Source organism: Erpetoichthys calabaricus, chromosome 12 (genome assembly GCF_900747795.2).
Source record: "Erpetoichthys calabaricus chromosome 12, fErpCal1.3, whole genome shotgun sequence".
NCBI classification, from domain to species: Eukaryota; Metazoa; Chordata; class Cladistia; order Polypteriformes; family Polypteridae; genus Erpetoichthys; species Erpetoichthys calabaricus.
Genome location: NC_041405.2, coordinates 55,609,383 through 55,626,753, shown reverse-complemented (window position 1 = coordinate 55,626,753; position 17,371 = coordinate 55,609,383). Strand labels below are relative to the sequence as shown.

At 40.6% G+C, this 17,371-nt stretch overlaps 1 protein-coding gene across 1 annotated transcript in view; it reads right to left on the bottom strand.

Moving 5' to 3' along the window:
- The window catches only part of LOC114662211 (RNA binding protein fox-1 homolog 2-like), a 253,045-nt gene extending 246,032 nt beyond the window's left edge, over window positions 1–7,013 (bottom strand). Inside the window, 1 exon segment of the mRNA XM_028815596.2 lies at window positions 5,862–7,013. Within this exon segment, the coding sequence (XP_028671429.2) occupies window positions 5,862–6,110 (249 nt within the window). The 5' untranslated portion in view covers window positions 6,111–7,013.
- Between the last annotated feature and the right edge of the window lie 10,358 nt (window positions 7,014–17,371).

Here is a 17,371-nt window from a genome sequence, read left to right as displayed (position 1 = left end):
AAAAAAAAAAAAAAAAAAAAATGCTCTTCAGCAATAGAATGAGAGAGCACGTTTATTTAAGTTGAGGACTCTTGGTTCCTTATGTAATAGAGTGAGCCCTGAAAAACCTATAAAAACTGCAGGGAAAGTGCTTGTGTGGAACCAGAAAAAATAGAACCTATATACTTCTTAATAGCTCGATTCAGTGCACTTAGTAAGTGTCATACAGCTATTCAGACAGCCAACTTGTTACATTATTGCAAAAAAAAAAAAAAAAAGGCCTGTCTGATGAGCAAGCACAGGACACCACTACAAACAAGCACCAACAGTCCAAGTAGGCTAGGAGAACACGGCTGGCCACAGTGTTTACAGGGCAGCCTTGTTAGTGTATGTTGTTTTTCTAATCTAATCCCTCTGATGTGATTTTTCCGATCCTCTCTTGCAAAGAGGCTTTGGCCAGCAGTAACAAGATCAGCAGAGTTAAACCAGGAAATATCCGTTATGATCTGAGCTGAGCTTATGGAGGAGATTTGGTAGGGGTGGGAGCAGTAGTTAACTGCTGTTATGGGAAGTTTTTTTTTTTTTTTTGGAAGTCTTGCAGTTATACAGGCAAGCATCTATAGCCTCTTTTTTTGGTGCCATGTCACTTTCTGAGCAAAATCTTAAGACTAGCCAGCCTGCCATAACCATCACCGCAGTTTGAATGCACTGCGGATCGTTAAGCTTTGCTGCTTTACTCCACCCAACAGTTCATGCTAAAGTTGGCTTTGGTTCTTTATTTAATTCCAGCTTCCCAATATGGAAAGCTGGCAAGCAGATGCAAACAAACAAACAGAATGAAAGAATTGTAGCATTGGTGGACTTTCTAAAGATGAAATCACGGCACATCAGAAATACATGCTTTACAAAAGAACAAGTATACGTCTTGCTGTTATTTTAGATTTTTATAGTACAATCCACATAAATTCATCTTGACTAGTTGTAGCTAGCATATAATGCTGCTTTTTTAATATGAGCTCTTATCTGCAATATTTTTGGCAGTATTTACTGTCCCATCCATCCCTTTACTGCATCAAAGTCAATCCACTCCACCTGCAGTTACAGAAGTGGTTCTATCAGGGCATTTAAAATATGCTTTTCTAGCAAAATAACACAAAGCCTAAAAGTAGGTGTAGACATAACTGGAAATATATCTTTTGTAAAGTCTGTATTTGAGGCTCACATAAGCATAACTGCAGCCATACTATTCCAGTGACGTATATACTATCACATTACATTCTATTTCACGGCTGCAAACTGCCCTGCCAGTCACATCATTTTTACCAAAAGCACGGACTTGCAACAAGGTGGCAGCTGTTATGTGTAGGAGGGTTTTGGCCCCACAGGCAAATCACATTCCTTAACTACCCAAAGTCTCCATTCTCAGCCATACAGTCATGGTTATTGGCAGACAGATTGATTACATATGGAAAATTCAACCATGAAACGGACTTTGCACAAACCAAAATTAGATTTTTCACTGCCGTTTTTATAAGTGTAGAAGCTGAAACTTTACAAACTGATGATACAAAATATGGTCCATCCTAACAAATATGAATGCTAATATGATCTTACTACATGAAGGTTATCTTACAGTCTTATTTCTCTAGTACGTCTTTTTCACTGATAAGTCAGGAAAAGCAGCTAACCACAGCTTTAGTTGCCCTGGCTGCAACTGCATACAGCCGAATTGTCAGCGTGAAGTTCAAGGTAAGCTTCATCTTAAAATAATGAACAATGGAATCCTTATCAGTATTATAAATCATTCCAGTGAACAACAAGGTGTCTGGTTTAAATTAAAAATATATCTAATTCTCCTTTATATCCTTTACAATAGGCTACCTCACAGCAAAATATGGATTATCAAACAACATGAAGCACAGAAGTGAAACACTAAAGCAGTAGCCATTTGTTACATCACATGCTTCATATATTTAACATCAACACAGAAGAGTCTTTAAAAATAAAAAAAAAAAAAAGGACACAAACAGCTCCTTATGTCTAGACATTCACTGACTGAACTCGCTTATTCCATCTGAGAGGGATAACGAGCCTGACTTTCTTTATCACTGCAACATGTGTTTAAAGACTAGAGCCAGTCTTCAGCTAGGTGGCAATCATTCACAGGCCTCGCTTATCCTCACATCCATACTCACTTATGAAGGACGGACAGTATACATTCAATAGCCACTTTAAAGGCTATACCTGATCATTAACACAAATAACTGGGCTAGCCAAAAAGCCAATAGTCTGGGAGTAACTCAGCATATACATTATTTAGCGTTTATATGATCAAATTTAAGAAAGGGCAACATGTATGATCTTACTGTGGTAAGACTGCTGGTGCCAGACATGATTGTTGCAAAATTTCAGAAAAGCTGCCTACTGGGAATTTCACACCACAGAGTCTCTGTAGTTTACTGAGGATGGTGCAATAAACAAACAAAAAAAAAAAGCTACTGAGCAGCAGTTCTGTGGGAAAAAACACCTCGTTAATGAGAAAGAGTTGGAAGAGACAAATCAAACTGGATTAAGCCAACAAAAAGATCCAATATTCAAATAATAGCACTTCTCTTTAGCAGCGTGCAGAACCAACTTAAAGTGAATGTACCACAGCAACAGAAGACTTTACCATGTTCGACTCCTGTCAGCTAAAAATATGGGAAGAGGAGGCAATATTTAGCACGTGATTACCAAAACTGGACAAGTGAAGAGTGGAAAAAACGATTCTTAATCTCTGCTGTGACATAATGATGGTAGAGTGAGAAGTTGGTGTAAACGGAGTAAACCTATGATGCATCTTGCCATGTGTCAACTTTATAGGTGGGAAGTGGGACTGTAAAAGTGCTAGGGATGTTCTCGACACACATTAGACTCTTTAATAACAAATGAAATCACCTTAAGACCACAGCACACTGAAGCATTCCTACCAACAACGTGTATCTCTTTATAGCCAGTGTCTTCCATCCATCCATTTTCCAACCCGCTGAATCCGAACACAGGGTCACAGGGGTCTGCTGGAGCCAATCCCAGCCAACACAGGGCACAAGGCAGGAAACAATCCTGGGCAGGGTACCAACCCACCGCAGAGCCAGTGTCTTTTTTTTTCTTCAAATTGATACTACCAGAAGGATAAGGCACCATGTTACAAAGCATCTATGATCTCCAGTAATTCCACAAATGTGACAGTGACCTATGTTTATCCCAAATGCCAACTCTATTCCCATATTTCAATTCAACAGAGCAGCTTTGGGACCAATGGGAATGTAAAGCTTGCAACATGAATGCCTGGCCAAAAAAGCTGAAGACAACCATGTGGTGATATCAGGTCAACAAAAGACCAACATCTATAAGTAATGTAGCACCTTTTTTGAACTTGAAAACATTTAAATACATACACACAAAACTAGAAATAATTACAGCTACATTTCCCACCATTACTTGCACATTAACAAGTACACCATGAAAAGCAATTTCGTGCCCCAAAAAAGATGCAGATGAAAGGGCAGATCTTGAATGTTTGTAGTCACACATACCCTGAAAATAATAATTTTAAGGTGGTAGTCTCCAAAGAACTGAACATATAGCCTTTCAACTTGTATTTTACCTACAGTAATACAACACATAAAACATTTTTGGGCAATTTAGAAGGCATAGTAAATTATAAGAAGTCTGTGATCATCTCACAAACAGCTTGGGAAAATGTGCAAAAACATTGCAACCATTCTTTTTGCCGATTTGCATAACCAGTTAAAATTCAAGAAGAACTAGAGCATGTCCAAGCTGAAATAATCACAAAAAAATAACTAGAACTCCAAAGAAATCCATGTTCTTTATAGAACACACAACTGAAAAGCAGACTCATTTGCACTACAAAAATGGGAACAAAATAGTGACAAGAGTTATGAGAGTTCAGAGTGCAGGATTTCAGCAAACATGTGCAGCACATAATCTCTTGGCAATTGTACAATAAGGCCAGGTGACCACTGTCACCAACTCACTATAGTGCTCTTCTCTCAAACAGTGAGAGCAAGAGTAACACTGCCAGCTTATCCAACCTCCTATCCTATCCTATCCTCAGAGACCACAGACTAACACGTGATTAAGAAATGTAAACAGTGAAGACGGGTTTCTACATCACTGGACTGTAAAGCACAAAAATGTTGGTTCATGCCACACCATCACATTCATACCAAGCATGTCACCTCAGGTGACTTTGCTCAAATGTAGCAAATGTCAAAATGTGCGCTTGAGATTAATGCATTGCTTTAAAGAACATTAACTAAATACTTAAATAATCCAAACCTCCACAATACAAAAATCAAAATGAAAGAAATTTGATTGGGGCAATGAAGTGTAAATGAGGAGAAACATTGCATACCACCTACTTGCATTTGGTCCATGTATTTTAACAGCAATCTGAACCTAGTGACCATTTGAAAGGACAGAATGATGTGCCTACTTCCAATGGACTTCATAAACACCATGAGGCAAAAAACAAAAAGATGGAAATGTTCATCCCAATATTAAAATACAAGCAAGACAAACATTTTGCTCACTAGACGAGAGGTGAAATTTCAACCCGCTACCTAGCTCAAGGTGTCAAGTCTGGCGTATTGGCGATTTTGGAAACCGCAAATTATGAAATAATTTGGCCAACACCAGAAATACTTAGGAAATGTGCGAGCACAACCTCCATCCCGCCCAATCATTTGGGGATACCCTTAGGTGTAACTGGACTTTCAAAATGTATAAAATGGCATAACAGGGCTAGTTTATAAATACTACCATAAAAAAAGATGCGACTTACTCATCTGACCACCCCAAGGCCCTGCAGCAGATGCTGATGGAAGGATGTATAATCTGCACCCCACACTCAATGGCACAGTATTATATACTCCAGTTTGTAGATATTGTATTTCTACTAATTAGAGCTATACAATCTTCAAGCACCATTTAAAATGTCATATACAGGTTTCAGAGACCTAACACAAAGTGTGTGCTCTTAAAACACTCCACTACCCCTCATCAATACAAGGGGCTACAGTATTCACCATCTCATATATTTGCAATCCATGGACGTATACATCCCATATCCCATCTCCAACACAAAGAAACTTAAATCCGCAAAGTGCAGAAAAGAAGGTAATATTCTGCACTTAGTTTACACAGGTTCTCCGGAGGCTACGTAACCCAAATGCAAAGGCGCTCTAATGCCTGCAATACGACTGGGGGATTTAATCCACCACTCAGACCCCCGCAGCACGTGGACAGGGTATAACGCTAGACCCTCGGGCCAAATGGGCTGCGTACATCAACCTTGACCTACCGAAGATGGACACGAGTCCATCTAAACGTAACAGCAACGCGGGGGGCACGATGAGGTGGGCACCTACAGACCCAGAGGGTTGTGTGCTACGGAGCGGACGTCCACGAGATCATTAAAGGATGGCCGGCCCGTCCGTCTCAAGTGTCCTATTGTCCCTTTCTTTGTTTCGTCAGTCGCCACCCCCTCCCCCACGACACGCCAGCGCGGCCCTCTCGGATACAAACCTTACATGACAGTCAGTAGATCAGATGTATGTTCCTCACAATACTGTCATCTATGGGTTTGCTGTACCAGTGTGGTTTTTGGTTTTATTTTTGCAGGGGGTAGAGGATCCAGCCGTTTTATTGTCTCATTGAAGCACGTGTTCTGCGTACCTTTCGACACGTGCAGTCACCCATCTCTTATTGCCTCGCCGGGTCACGTCAGGTGTGTGAACTGGCAAATGGAAGCAGGGTCACCCAGCTTTCCCCTTCCCCCCGCCATACCCATGCGGTTACCCCACACACTCTCTTACCTGCGGCACCATCTCCGCGGGCCCTGGTCCTCCCTCCATGCGAGCTCGTTTGCAGTCCGCACCCACACCCGCTGCTGCACTGGCCACCAACGGAGCTTCGGGCTCAGGGTCCCCTCGCTTGATTCCCCGGCTGGTACTGGCACCGCCACCGGCAGTCGACAAAGCTTGGGCCGGGTTTTCCATTTCACGATCCCGGTCCAAAATACCCCGGGATCCGGGCATCATAATGGGGGCGACTTCGGCCGACATCAAATAAAAAAATACCAAGTTACAGTATTAAAAAATATGTAATAAAAAGCACACAAGAAGTGACAATGACGATGAAGATGATGGCAGAAGAAGGAAGGGTGAGACGTAAAGGTGTGCGAGCAGTACAGGACGTGCTCGCCAAACAGCAGCGGCCCTTCGCTACAAAACGGAGCGCACAAACAACCTCTGGAAAAAAATCAATTGCAAACAGTTGGTAAAAATACGCACCCAGCAAGCCTAATCAGCTGCAGTGGGAGTGAAAAACACCAGGAGCAAGGTTACTGACTGCGAGCAGATACGCGTCCGTTTCTCTCTCTCCTTTTAGCTTTTTCAGCCCCTTCCTTCCTTTTGCTCACGCCGGATTGTCTATCGGTTGCGCATTTAACGTAATATAAGCGGTTCGAATGACTCCGTGATCGCTCCCCACTCTTCGTCTGGAACGAATTCTTCCGTCTTATAGCTTCTCTTCGTCCTACAAAAATCTCCTTTCCCCTTGATTGCGTCTGCAGTCCTTTTGAACCCCGACTTCCTCGACGAAGCCGGGCTTTTGTTGTTGTTGTGTGCTTTTCTACAGACTTAGGTTAAAAAAAGAAAAAAAATTCAGAGCCGACTGCTGTTTTAATCGCACCTATAACCCCTCCGACAATCCTGAGGTTTTAGGGGGAAATGGCTATTAAGCGATTGCTGTCGATCTTCTAGGATTAAAAGGAGAAACGTGTGGCCAAAATCCCAACAAAGGCGATTATTTCCGTCCCTCTGTTGTAAATAATGCTCGCTAATTAAAGAGCATAGAAGACCAGCAGTGGCGGCGGCAGCGAGCTTAAGTAGACGGGAAAATACACTCCTCTCCCGAAGATCAGCTCGGCTACACTTCGGGAATCTCCGGGGCCGAAGAGATGCCCGGATCTGACGGATTTCCCGAGGGGCGGGGGGAAGACTGGCGGCTGAAGGAGTGCAGTCAAGGGCTGGACTGGAGTGTCGAGACTGTGCTCCCCAGAGCCAGAGGGTGACGTCAAAAGCGAAACGATTAATGCTTTTCTCAATTTAAATGACTATATTGTGATATTAAGTTTTTGAGCAATTATTCATTTGATTGTAAAGTTTAAATAAGTGACTTTATTGTACATGCACTCAAGTTCAATGTAATAAGCTGTCTCCTCTTAATACAATGATATGTTCCCTATGCCTGTCTACTTAAGTTTAGTTTTTTTCGCTTAGGTTTAGTTCCTTTCTTTCCTTTTAAGTTTATTTTTTTAGTCCTATGCCTCCCTGGTTAAATTTAGTTCTTTTACTTAGCCATTGAGCCATTGGCTATTCATTTCCAGAAGAAACCAGAGATAAAGGAGGCTATCAGAGAAGGACTTGAATAGCAAATATGAAGACAATATGGTGCGTTATATGTCAGAGCCAAAATTATCTTTATCATTAGTCTTAAACATGTTAGAACAATTTGATAAGATCTCTAAATTCAAGATGAATGTGAAAATAAAGTGTGCTTTTCTCGGTAAATTCTCTAGTAGACACTAGACACTGCTATCGTGGGCTGCATCAGGAGTGGGCAGGAGGAGGAGTATAGGGACCTAATCAAGGACTTTGTTAAATGGTGCGACTCAAACCACCTACACCTGAACACCAGCAAAACCAAGGAGCTGGTGGTGGATTTTAGGAGGCCCAGACCCCTCATAGACCCCGTGATCATCAGAGGTGACTGTGTGCAGATGGTGCAGACCTGTAAATACCTGGGAGTGCAGCTGGATGATAAATTAGACTGGACTGCCAATACTGATGCTCTGTGTAAGAAAGGACAGAACCGGTTATACTTCCTTAGAAGGCTGGCATCCTTCAACATCTGCAATAAGATGCTGCAGATGTTCTACCAGACGGTTGTGGCGAGCACCCTCTTCTACGTGGTGGTGTGCTGGGGAGGCAGCATTAAGAAGAAGGACGCCTCATGCCTGGACAAACTGGTTATGAAGGCAGGCTCTATTGTTGGCATGGAGCTGGACAGTTTGAAATCTGTGGCAGAGCGACAGGCGCTCAGCAGGCTCCTATCAATTATGGAGAATCCACTGCATCCACTAAACAGTGTCATCTCCAGACAGAAGAGCAGCTTCAGCGACAGACTGCTGTCACTGTCCTGCTCCACTGACAGACTGAGAAGATCATTCCTCCCCCAAACTATGCGACTCTTCAATTCCACCCAGGGGGGTAAACGTTAACATTATACAAAGTTATTGTCTGTTTTTACCTGCATTGTTATCAATCTTTAATATTGTTTTTTGTATCAGTATGCTGCTGCTGGAGTATGTGAATTTCCCCTTGGGATTAATAAAGTATCTATCTATCTATCTATCTATCTATCTATCTAGTACATTATACCACATTGGATATCTATTCATTCAAAATATCAATACAGTTTAAATGTATGGGAATAACACTACAAGGAAATTTACATTTACACTAAGCAGACACATTTGTCCAAAGGAACTTATAAAAGAGGTCAACATAACTGTGTAAACATCAGTCTGGGGGATTGTTTGGGAACAAGTGTTACAAGACAATTTAACAAAATTGATCACTACAAGTGAAGAGCTCAGAAGAAAATGCAAGTGAGATACAATTTGTATGTTACAAAATCTAACTGCAGAAATTCACCAAACAAGAGAGTCTTCAAACGCTTCTTAACCCCTTTGTGGGAATCAGAATTTTGAATGGAGGTGGGTAGCTCGTTCCACTAGGTAGAAACTTCACATGAAAAGAGTCTGGACTGAGGTTTGATATCATGCAGAGGTGGGATCACCAGATACCATTCATCAGCAGACCTGAATGGGCGTTGAAGAAGCACAGAACTTCACAAGTGTCCCCATATATATAGGTGCTAAGCCACTGACTACTCTGTAGGTAAGCATCAAAGATCTTAACTTAATATGTGCCGCTACATGGAGCCAGTGCAGTGATCAAAAAAGAGGAATATATGTCTAACTGCATTGTCGACTTGGCGGACATTAGTGATAATGAGCCAGGTTCAACAGAGAGTGGGGACTGAATTGACGGACGAGCTGGGATAACAAGAGAGTAAGTCTTTTCCAGGTTGAGCTGGCAATGGTGTTCCTTTACCTTGGTTGTATTATCAGTGAGACATGCAGAGATACTACCTAATACCATGTGCTTCTCTGGTGGGAACGAAAGGTAACACTGCATATTATCAACATAGCACTGACAGGAAAAATCATGTGAGTGGATAATAGAGCTTAATGAGGAGGTGTAAAGAGAGAAGGGTCCAGCACCAATCCTTGGGGTACCCCCATGCTTGCCTAATGCACCCATTACATCCTGACAAGTATACAAATATCTTTTCCAATACAGTTTTGGAAGTACTATGGATAAAATCATACAAGATGTTAACAGGTGGTCCACCCTCCATCTCACCTAAGCCGAGAGAATTGATACTATCAAAATGAATATTCTCCCTTTTTCACAAAGTTTGCTGCTTCAGTGTTTTTTGATCTTTTTGTCAGATGTTTCTATGGTATATAGAAGTATTATTACAAGCATTTCATAAGTTTCAAAGGCTTTTATTGACAATTACATTAAGTTTATGCAAAGAGTCGATATTTGCGGTGTTGTCTCTTCTTTTTCATGACCTCTGCAATTCGCCCTGGCATGCTGTCAATCATCTTCTGGGCCAAATCCTGACTGATGGCAGCCCATTCTTATATGTTTAATGCTTGGAGTTTGTCAGAATTTGTGGGTTTTTGTTTGTCCACCCACCTCTTAAGGATTGACCACAAGTTCTCAATGGGATTACGGTCTGGGGAGTTTCCTGGCCATGGACAGAGAATTTCAATGTTTTGTTCCCCAATCCACTTATTTATCACTTTTGCCTTATGGCACAGTGCTCCATCATGGTGGAAAAGGCATTGTTTGTCACCAAACTTTTCTTGGATGGTTGTGAGAAGTTGCTCTCGGAGGATGTCCTATTGTCTATCACATCAAATTTTTTGCTGCCCTTCTTCAGGAACCTGAGTTTCCTCGAAAGCTGGCATATTGCAATCTTTTTAGATAGCCAATAAAAGGTGTCATTTTGCTTGACTTCTCACTACATTCATAATAGCTAACACAGTAAAACACCCTAGTACTACTCTCTCTATATATAAAATCCAACGTCTGTCTGTCTGTTTGTCCGGTTTTCACCAGAGAACTACTTAACAGATTTAGATAATTTTTTTTCTATAATTTGCTTGAACATTCCGGTGGATTTTATGATTGTATCATAGTTAGCTTGCAGTACCGATTTATATCCGGAAATCCGAGAGACATGCAGCGGGCTGAGGTTACCTCCTCACTCATGCACCAGTCTCGGGGCATGTACCTTACTGCCGCTTAGCTAGTGAACGAGAGAACTACTTAACGGATTTAGATTGGGGATTTTTTCTATAATTTGCTTGAACATTCCGGTTAATTTTGCGACTTCTCTCATCATGCTAAGAATCATAGTTTGCTTGCAGTAGCAATATATTCACGCTAATCCGAGATACAGGCTGCAGGACAAGGGGAGGAAGAGGAAGCGTGACGTCAGGAGTAGGGAGCTATCCCCCGTGGCTCTGCCCACGTAGTAGTGAAACATGACATACTTTAAAAATCAATTAAAAAATGTAATTCTGGCCAAGTAGAGGGTAGGCACGCTGCAACGCCAAACGATGGCACTGTATCTGATCATGTTTAGCTTTAATGGGAGAGTGTGCCTGCATGGAGAGAAAAACATGTGGCCGTGAAATCTGTGGCAATGAGCAGCTACCCTCTAAAACACACGTGGCTCGGATCTCTCTCTCAAAAACATCAAACATTACTCCTTAACAATCTGTACGTGATTATGTCTGTTGAACAAACAAGTATCGCTAGCTAAGCAGAGGCCTGCTACATGTCTCTCAGATTCGCAAAAATAAATCATTATTCAAGCAAACTATGATACATAGTGCAATGAGAGAAGTCACAAAATCAACCGGAATGATCAAGTAAATTATAAAAAAAAAACTATCTAAATCCGTTAAGTAGTTCTCTCGTGAAAAGCGGACAGACAGATGTTGGATTTTACATATATACTGTATATACAGTATATATACAGTAGAGTCTCGCTTATCCGACATAAACGGGCTGGAAGAACGTCGAATAAGCGAAAATGTTGGATAATGGGAGGTGTTAAGAAAAAGCCCATTAAATGTCAAACTATGTTATCATTTTACACATTACGAACCTAATAATCATGTTTTACAACAAAACAACAGAAAAAATTAACTGAAAAAAAATGATGTTTTTCGTCAAATATGCATGTTTCTTTCCACAGTATAAAGATTTGCAGCCATGTTGACTAATAAATGTAAACTGACTCAAAGTGCAACAACAGCAGGGTGCCTGAAAATTTGGTTTCAATTCCCATACCAGTTAATTTGAAGACTGTGTGTTATCTTTGTTCCTGTGTAGATTTTCACCTAGTTTTCCAGTTTCACCCCACACCTTAAATAGGTGTATTTTAATTGACAATTCTAAACATGAGTAGCACTATTAGACATGAATGTGCCAAGTGAGTGGCTCGGCTCCTATCTAGTGTTATTTCTTACTTTGCACCCACTGCAACCAAGATATTCTTCAGTCCCTTAAAACCTGGCATTGGAAAAGTGGGTTTAGAAAAATAGATGTATGGCTGTGGTGTTTTACTAAATGATCCTGCAGTATAGCAGTGTAGGGTATTTCCTAAAGGAACACTATGTCCTGGATATAGTATATAGTACTTCTGAATGTAGCATCGGCTGAAAATGAGGCCCCATTTACAGTTTAATCTTGTTTTTCAGCCTTCTCCTACATTAGAGAACAGTCCATCTATCTATCTATCTATCTATCTATCTATCTATCTATCTATCTATCTATCTATCTATCTATCTATCTATCTATCTATCTATCTATCTGTTTCTTACAGTAAACACACCAAAAGCTCAGTCTCTAATAAGATGACCTCCATGGCAATAGCGCACCTGCAATGATATTAAGACATTGGATGGCTCAGAGACATCATTGGTAAAGAACATTTGAAATTAAAAGTATAAGCAAAAGGATTAAACAGATTATTTTTAGGATATTTAATCAGTAAAAAGGTGAATAGCTGAACCAAATAGAGATCAAATCTATAGCAGAATTGAATAAAGTTGAAAGTAGGTCTTAAAATGTTATCTTCCAATGTATTACATTTTACGACAATGAAATGAAAAGAGAGATAATTTTTTTTACTTATCAGAAGGATAAACAGACTTTTGTTATTGCTATTCTTGCACAACAAGTAAAATAAAAGATAAAGCTTTGGTTTAAGGAAGCATCCTGAAATTAAGCTGGAGAATGAAAACAAGTTACATACTCCACATGGTAGACAGATGCTTACAGTAGTCTCACAAAGGCAGGTGTATCTCTCTGTCACAAAATGAAGAACACACCTCACAGATGATGTCATAAACATGTACATTCTTTCTTGATGTTATGATTTGATTTCTAATTTTGTACTGGCTTTCTTGTAGCACTTGGGTAGACCTTTTCAGACTTACTTTAGGCTTTGGAATTTATTGAATGCAATTCTGATAATGATTTTCCTACTTGGAATTTCTTTAATTCATTTTTTTTTCATCCAGGTTGAGAGAATAAAAACTAAGATTGGTGTGTTGTACTATCAATTGTGTTCTTAGTGAAACTAAATATTGACAGCAATTTAGAATTCTGATTTTTGGCTGCTAGTTTGACTTCCTGGTTACAATTCATCGCCTGTTTTCTTCTCCAAATCTTATCTTCTGAGCCCTTTCTAAATTATATTCTGCCTTGCTCTTTCTGGCAGAACAGATACAAATATAAGTACTTGACTAAAACATAACATGCCTCTTAGCATCCTGCAATGTTATAAGAGGTCTAACTTTTGCAATGTTCCTTAAATGGAAAAATGCTGTCCTAGTTATATGGGTGAAATGTGATGTAAAGTTTAGGTCTGAGTCCATGATTACACCTTGATTCATTACTTACATCTTGATTTTTAATGCTAAGGGGTCAAGTTTCTTTATGATACCCTCATTATTATTTGTACTAACGACTAAGATTTCACTTTCTTCCTTATTTAGCTTGAGATAATTACTACTTATCCATTCAGAAGTAGGCATTGGGTCAGAGAGCCCAGAGCATTCATGTCATCAGGTGCTATAGACGGTAAAGCTTCATGTCGTCTGCATAGCTGTGGTAGTTCACCTCGTGAACCACCTTGTGTTTAATTTATTTTGAGTTATGTCACCATTGTTTCTGGTACATCTTTGGAGCAATTTATACAGTGAATCTATTGGTATTCGTATACTTTTTTCTATGTGCAGTAATTTTATTTTTGAAATTGTTTCACATCTTAGGAGATGCCATATTCTTTTTCAAAGTGACTAGGCTCAAGTACTGGAGCAATCACACAATGGTATCAAGGTCAGTGTCACGCACTTTTTGGTGTTCAAGGTTAAGGATATTTGAAACAAAAAACTACTTGGAAGTATTTGCAACTTTAACTTTGTGGTTAGTGTTTCATATTTCATCAAAAGTCAGACTATTTTTTGCAACGATCCTTAGCTTTGTTTAACGTTTATTCCCTGGTTGCTATTATCACACCTCCCTCTTGGTGGCATATGAAACTTATTTTGACACTTGATGTTGAAACTGATGTTTAAAACTGATATTGCAACATGAATGAAGGAACACCTTCTCCAGCTCAGCCTGGCAAAGACAGACCTCCTTATTATCCCAGCTTGTCCATCTATTCTGTACTCCATCTCTGTTCATCTTGGCTCATAACCCTTGCTAAGTCTATCAGCAACCTTGTCCTTCTCTGACTATGTTGTAGTTATCTTTTTGTCTTGCAGATTTACTCTGTACAAAATCTGCATGACCAGACCGTATGTGGTTGTGTAAGTCACTTTGGATAAAAGCGCCTGCTAAGCAAATTAATGTAAATATAAAAAGAGCTCCTGTTTGTAATTTGACTAGTCTTTTGCTTGCTCCTTGGATAGCCCATCAACCCTTGTTTCAATTCCTGAATCCAAACAAAACATTAGTCCTGTGGGTTAGCCATTTATATAAATATAAAAACACTACTGCCTCACAGCTCAAGTTCCTCAGTGTGCTCCCACATCCCACAGTGATGCAGGTTAGATTAACTTCTGCCCCTGAATTGGCCCAAATGGAGTAGTTGAGTGTGCCCTGCAATAACCTGGCACTCCATCCAGGGTTTGACCCTGCTTTGTCCCCAATGCTGCTGGTACATGATGTGACTCCCTGCAGCTCTGCATTCAAATAAGCAGGTTCAGACAAAGAAAAATGTTTATTTATCTGCAGTCATGAATGTTTAATGTAAAATGAATGCTATGGCAATACATTCTCATTTTCATGCCAATAAAGCTGTTTTTGAATTTAAATTTGAGTTTGAATTGTAGGAGCAAGAACAGGAGGTGAGTGGGAGTGTTTTGATGGTGTTTTGCTGTGGGCAAGACACTTTAACTGAAAAAGACACAATCTGTGTTGCATTGCCTATAAAAAAAATAACTCCCCTTGGACTTTTGTACATTTTATTGTGTTACCACCTCAAATTTAAATGTATTCAAGTAACATTTTTATCACTCATTAACATACAATCTCTGCAGTATTAAAATGAAAAGAAAATTTCTTCTCAATCATTAAAATAAAAGAAAAATGAATGATCAGATGATAATTCAGCCCCTTGGCTATGATCCATCTTGTAGGCTCTGGTGTAACCAGTTTAGAGGTCACTTCATTAATTGACTACCACCGATTGATCTCACGTCCAAGGCTGCTTACCACCTTACACCAAATGTTTCTGGGATTGGCTTTGAATCTCCAGGACCACATGATTAATCAGATTTGATTATATAATGTTCAACTGAGTGCACCATTATGTAAAATAAGAATTTCATATGCATTTGGAGCAAGTGCAATCCACTTTGGTGCATGACACAGTTGGCTTGTACATCTGATTGTGAAGTGGGCATCATAAGGACAAAGAAATATTCAGAAGAAATCCATGGTGAGTCTACTGAGCCGCATCAGCCAGCAGAAGGGTAGAAGAAAATATTAAGGAATGGAGCATCCTCCTAAGTATAGAAAGAGGGAACTTATGGAACAACTACAATCCTGTCGTGAAATGGGCAGCCTCCACTATGGAGCATCTTGGGGGAGTTAGAAAAAAAATTAAAAGGCATGTTGGAGAAAAACTGAAGTAAAGGTACAAATATAAATTCTGCATTTAAATCCCATCTCTGGACCTGTGATACCAAAAAAATCACAATCCATCCACTCATCGATCATCCATTCATCCATTTGTCCACGCAGAGCCTAGAATAAATCTCCAAAAACATGAAATATAGGTTGATTACAGTATTAAATAAACTGATAACAGAAGAAAAGGAAAATATTGACAGAAATACTGTAAAAATGCTAAAATAATAGATGAAAGAAAAGAACTGTCAGTCCCTTTTCTCTAACTAATAAAACAAATTGACTATTCAGCAGTGTACCTGTTTCACTTATTCCATTCAACATATTTAAAGAAACCTTGTTCCTGTGGCCTTATCTCCCACCACCAGCCAAAATGTTGTTCATTTCCCACTCAACTCCAAATTCATTATGACCACAGCTTCAGACCACTTCTGGGGTCTTTTGTACTGTGCCGTAGCTTTGGGGCCATAGGGATGGGTCTCCCTCTATTAGCTCCAAGTGCACCAACATCTGTGTCTTCCATCTAATATTGAAAGTGCTAGAAAAGCCCCTGATCACCTGCCCAAGACAATGGTTAGCAGGGGGGCATGTTTAGGATCTGAGGGCTCCCAATGGCTGCTTATTTTACTGGAACTTTCCTTAGCCTGCCTCTAGTCCTGAATCACATGACAACATTTACAATTTGTCGTGTTTCAGCCACAGTTTTCTTTTGTTTCTGTGTTTCTTTGTTCATTTTAAAGGTATTATTTTTCATGTATTTATTCTATTTATGCATTTTTGTAAGGGGGCAGTGGTAGTGCTGCTGCTTCACAGTAAGGAGACCTGGGTTCGCTTCCCGGGGCCTCCCTGTGTGGGTTTCCTCCCACAGTCCAAAGACATGCAGGTTAGGTGCATTGGTGATCCTAAATTGTCCCTAGTGTGTACTTGGTGTGTGTGTGTGCCCTGTGGTGGGCTGGCGCCCTGCCTGGGGTTTGTTCCTGCCTTGCACCCTGTGTTGGCTGGGATTGGCTCCAGCAGCCCCCCATGACCCTGTGTTAGCTTATAGAGGGTTGGATAATGACATCTGACTGACTGCATTTTTGTAAGTATTATTCTATTTCATTATTTACTATGTATTGTAGCAGTAGAAGCGTTGCTCCGCCTCTCGAACCCTCAGGTACCACTCCAGACACCGGATAAAAGTCCAAGACTCTTTTATTGTATCACAATACTGTGCACAAAGCACTCTCCACACCACACTACTCATATACAATACTACTCTCAATACTCACTCCTCCTCTCCCAGACACTTAGCCACCCTACCTCCCAGTTCAGCTCAGTGTCTGGGCTTTCCCACAGTCCTTTTATACACCCTGACCCGGAGGTGTTCCTGTCCAACAGTCCACAGTTCCTTATTCCTTCCGGGTCGGGGTAAACAGTCCTTTTCCTCAACCCAGGGGCACGTCGTCTCTTCCTGTCACGTGATGATGACGTACCCCCGGGTTATAGGGCACATAAGAGCCCACGAGCCTCCCTACAGCGATGCCTGGTGGCCCCCAAGGTATCCAGCAGGGCTGTGTGTAGAAACTACATAGTCCATGCGGCCCTGCTGGAATTCGGGGCACGTCTACGCTGTTGGGAGAGCTCCTCCTGGTGGCCTGGGGGTGAGGGCTGGAATGGGAAACCGGCAATCCACCACAGTATTTACTGTATTACTTATTCACCAATGTCCCTTGTGCTTTGTGTTTTATTTCAGCAAGGGTTCCTCTCCTGAGAGAGGTTCAAATGTCATATTTTTGTCTAGTCTGTTCACTTTTTAATGTTATTAGTGTTGATTATTTACTTTCTATATGTCCAGCTATCTTCTGCTATGTTCTGTGTGTGTTGTTGGTGTTCCAGTAAAGAGGTGTGGCCACCTGTCTATCACTGCAAGTCAGTCCTATAAAGGCAGAGGAAAACGCACGGTCCCTTGCAGTTCATTGTGAATG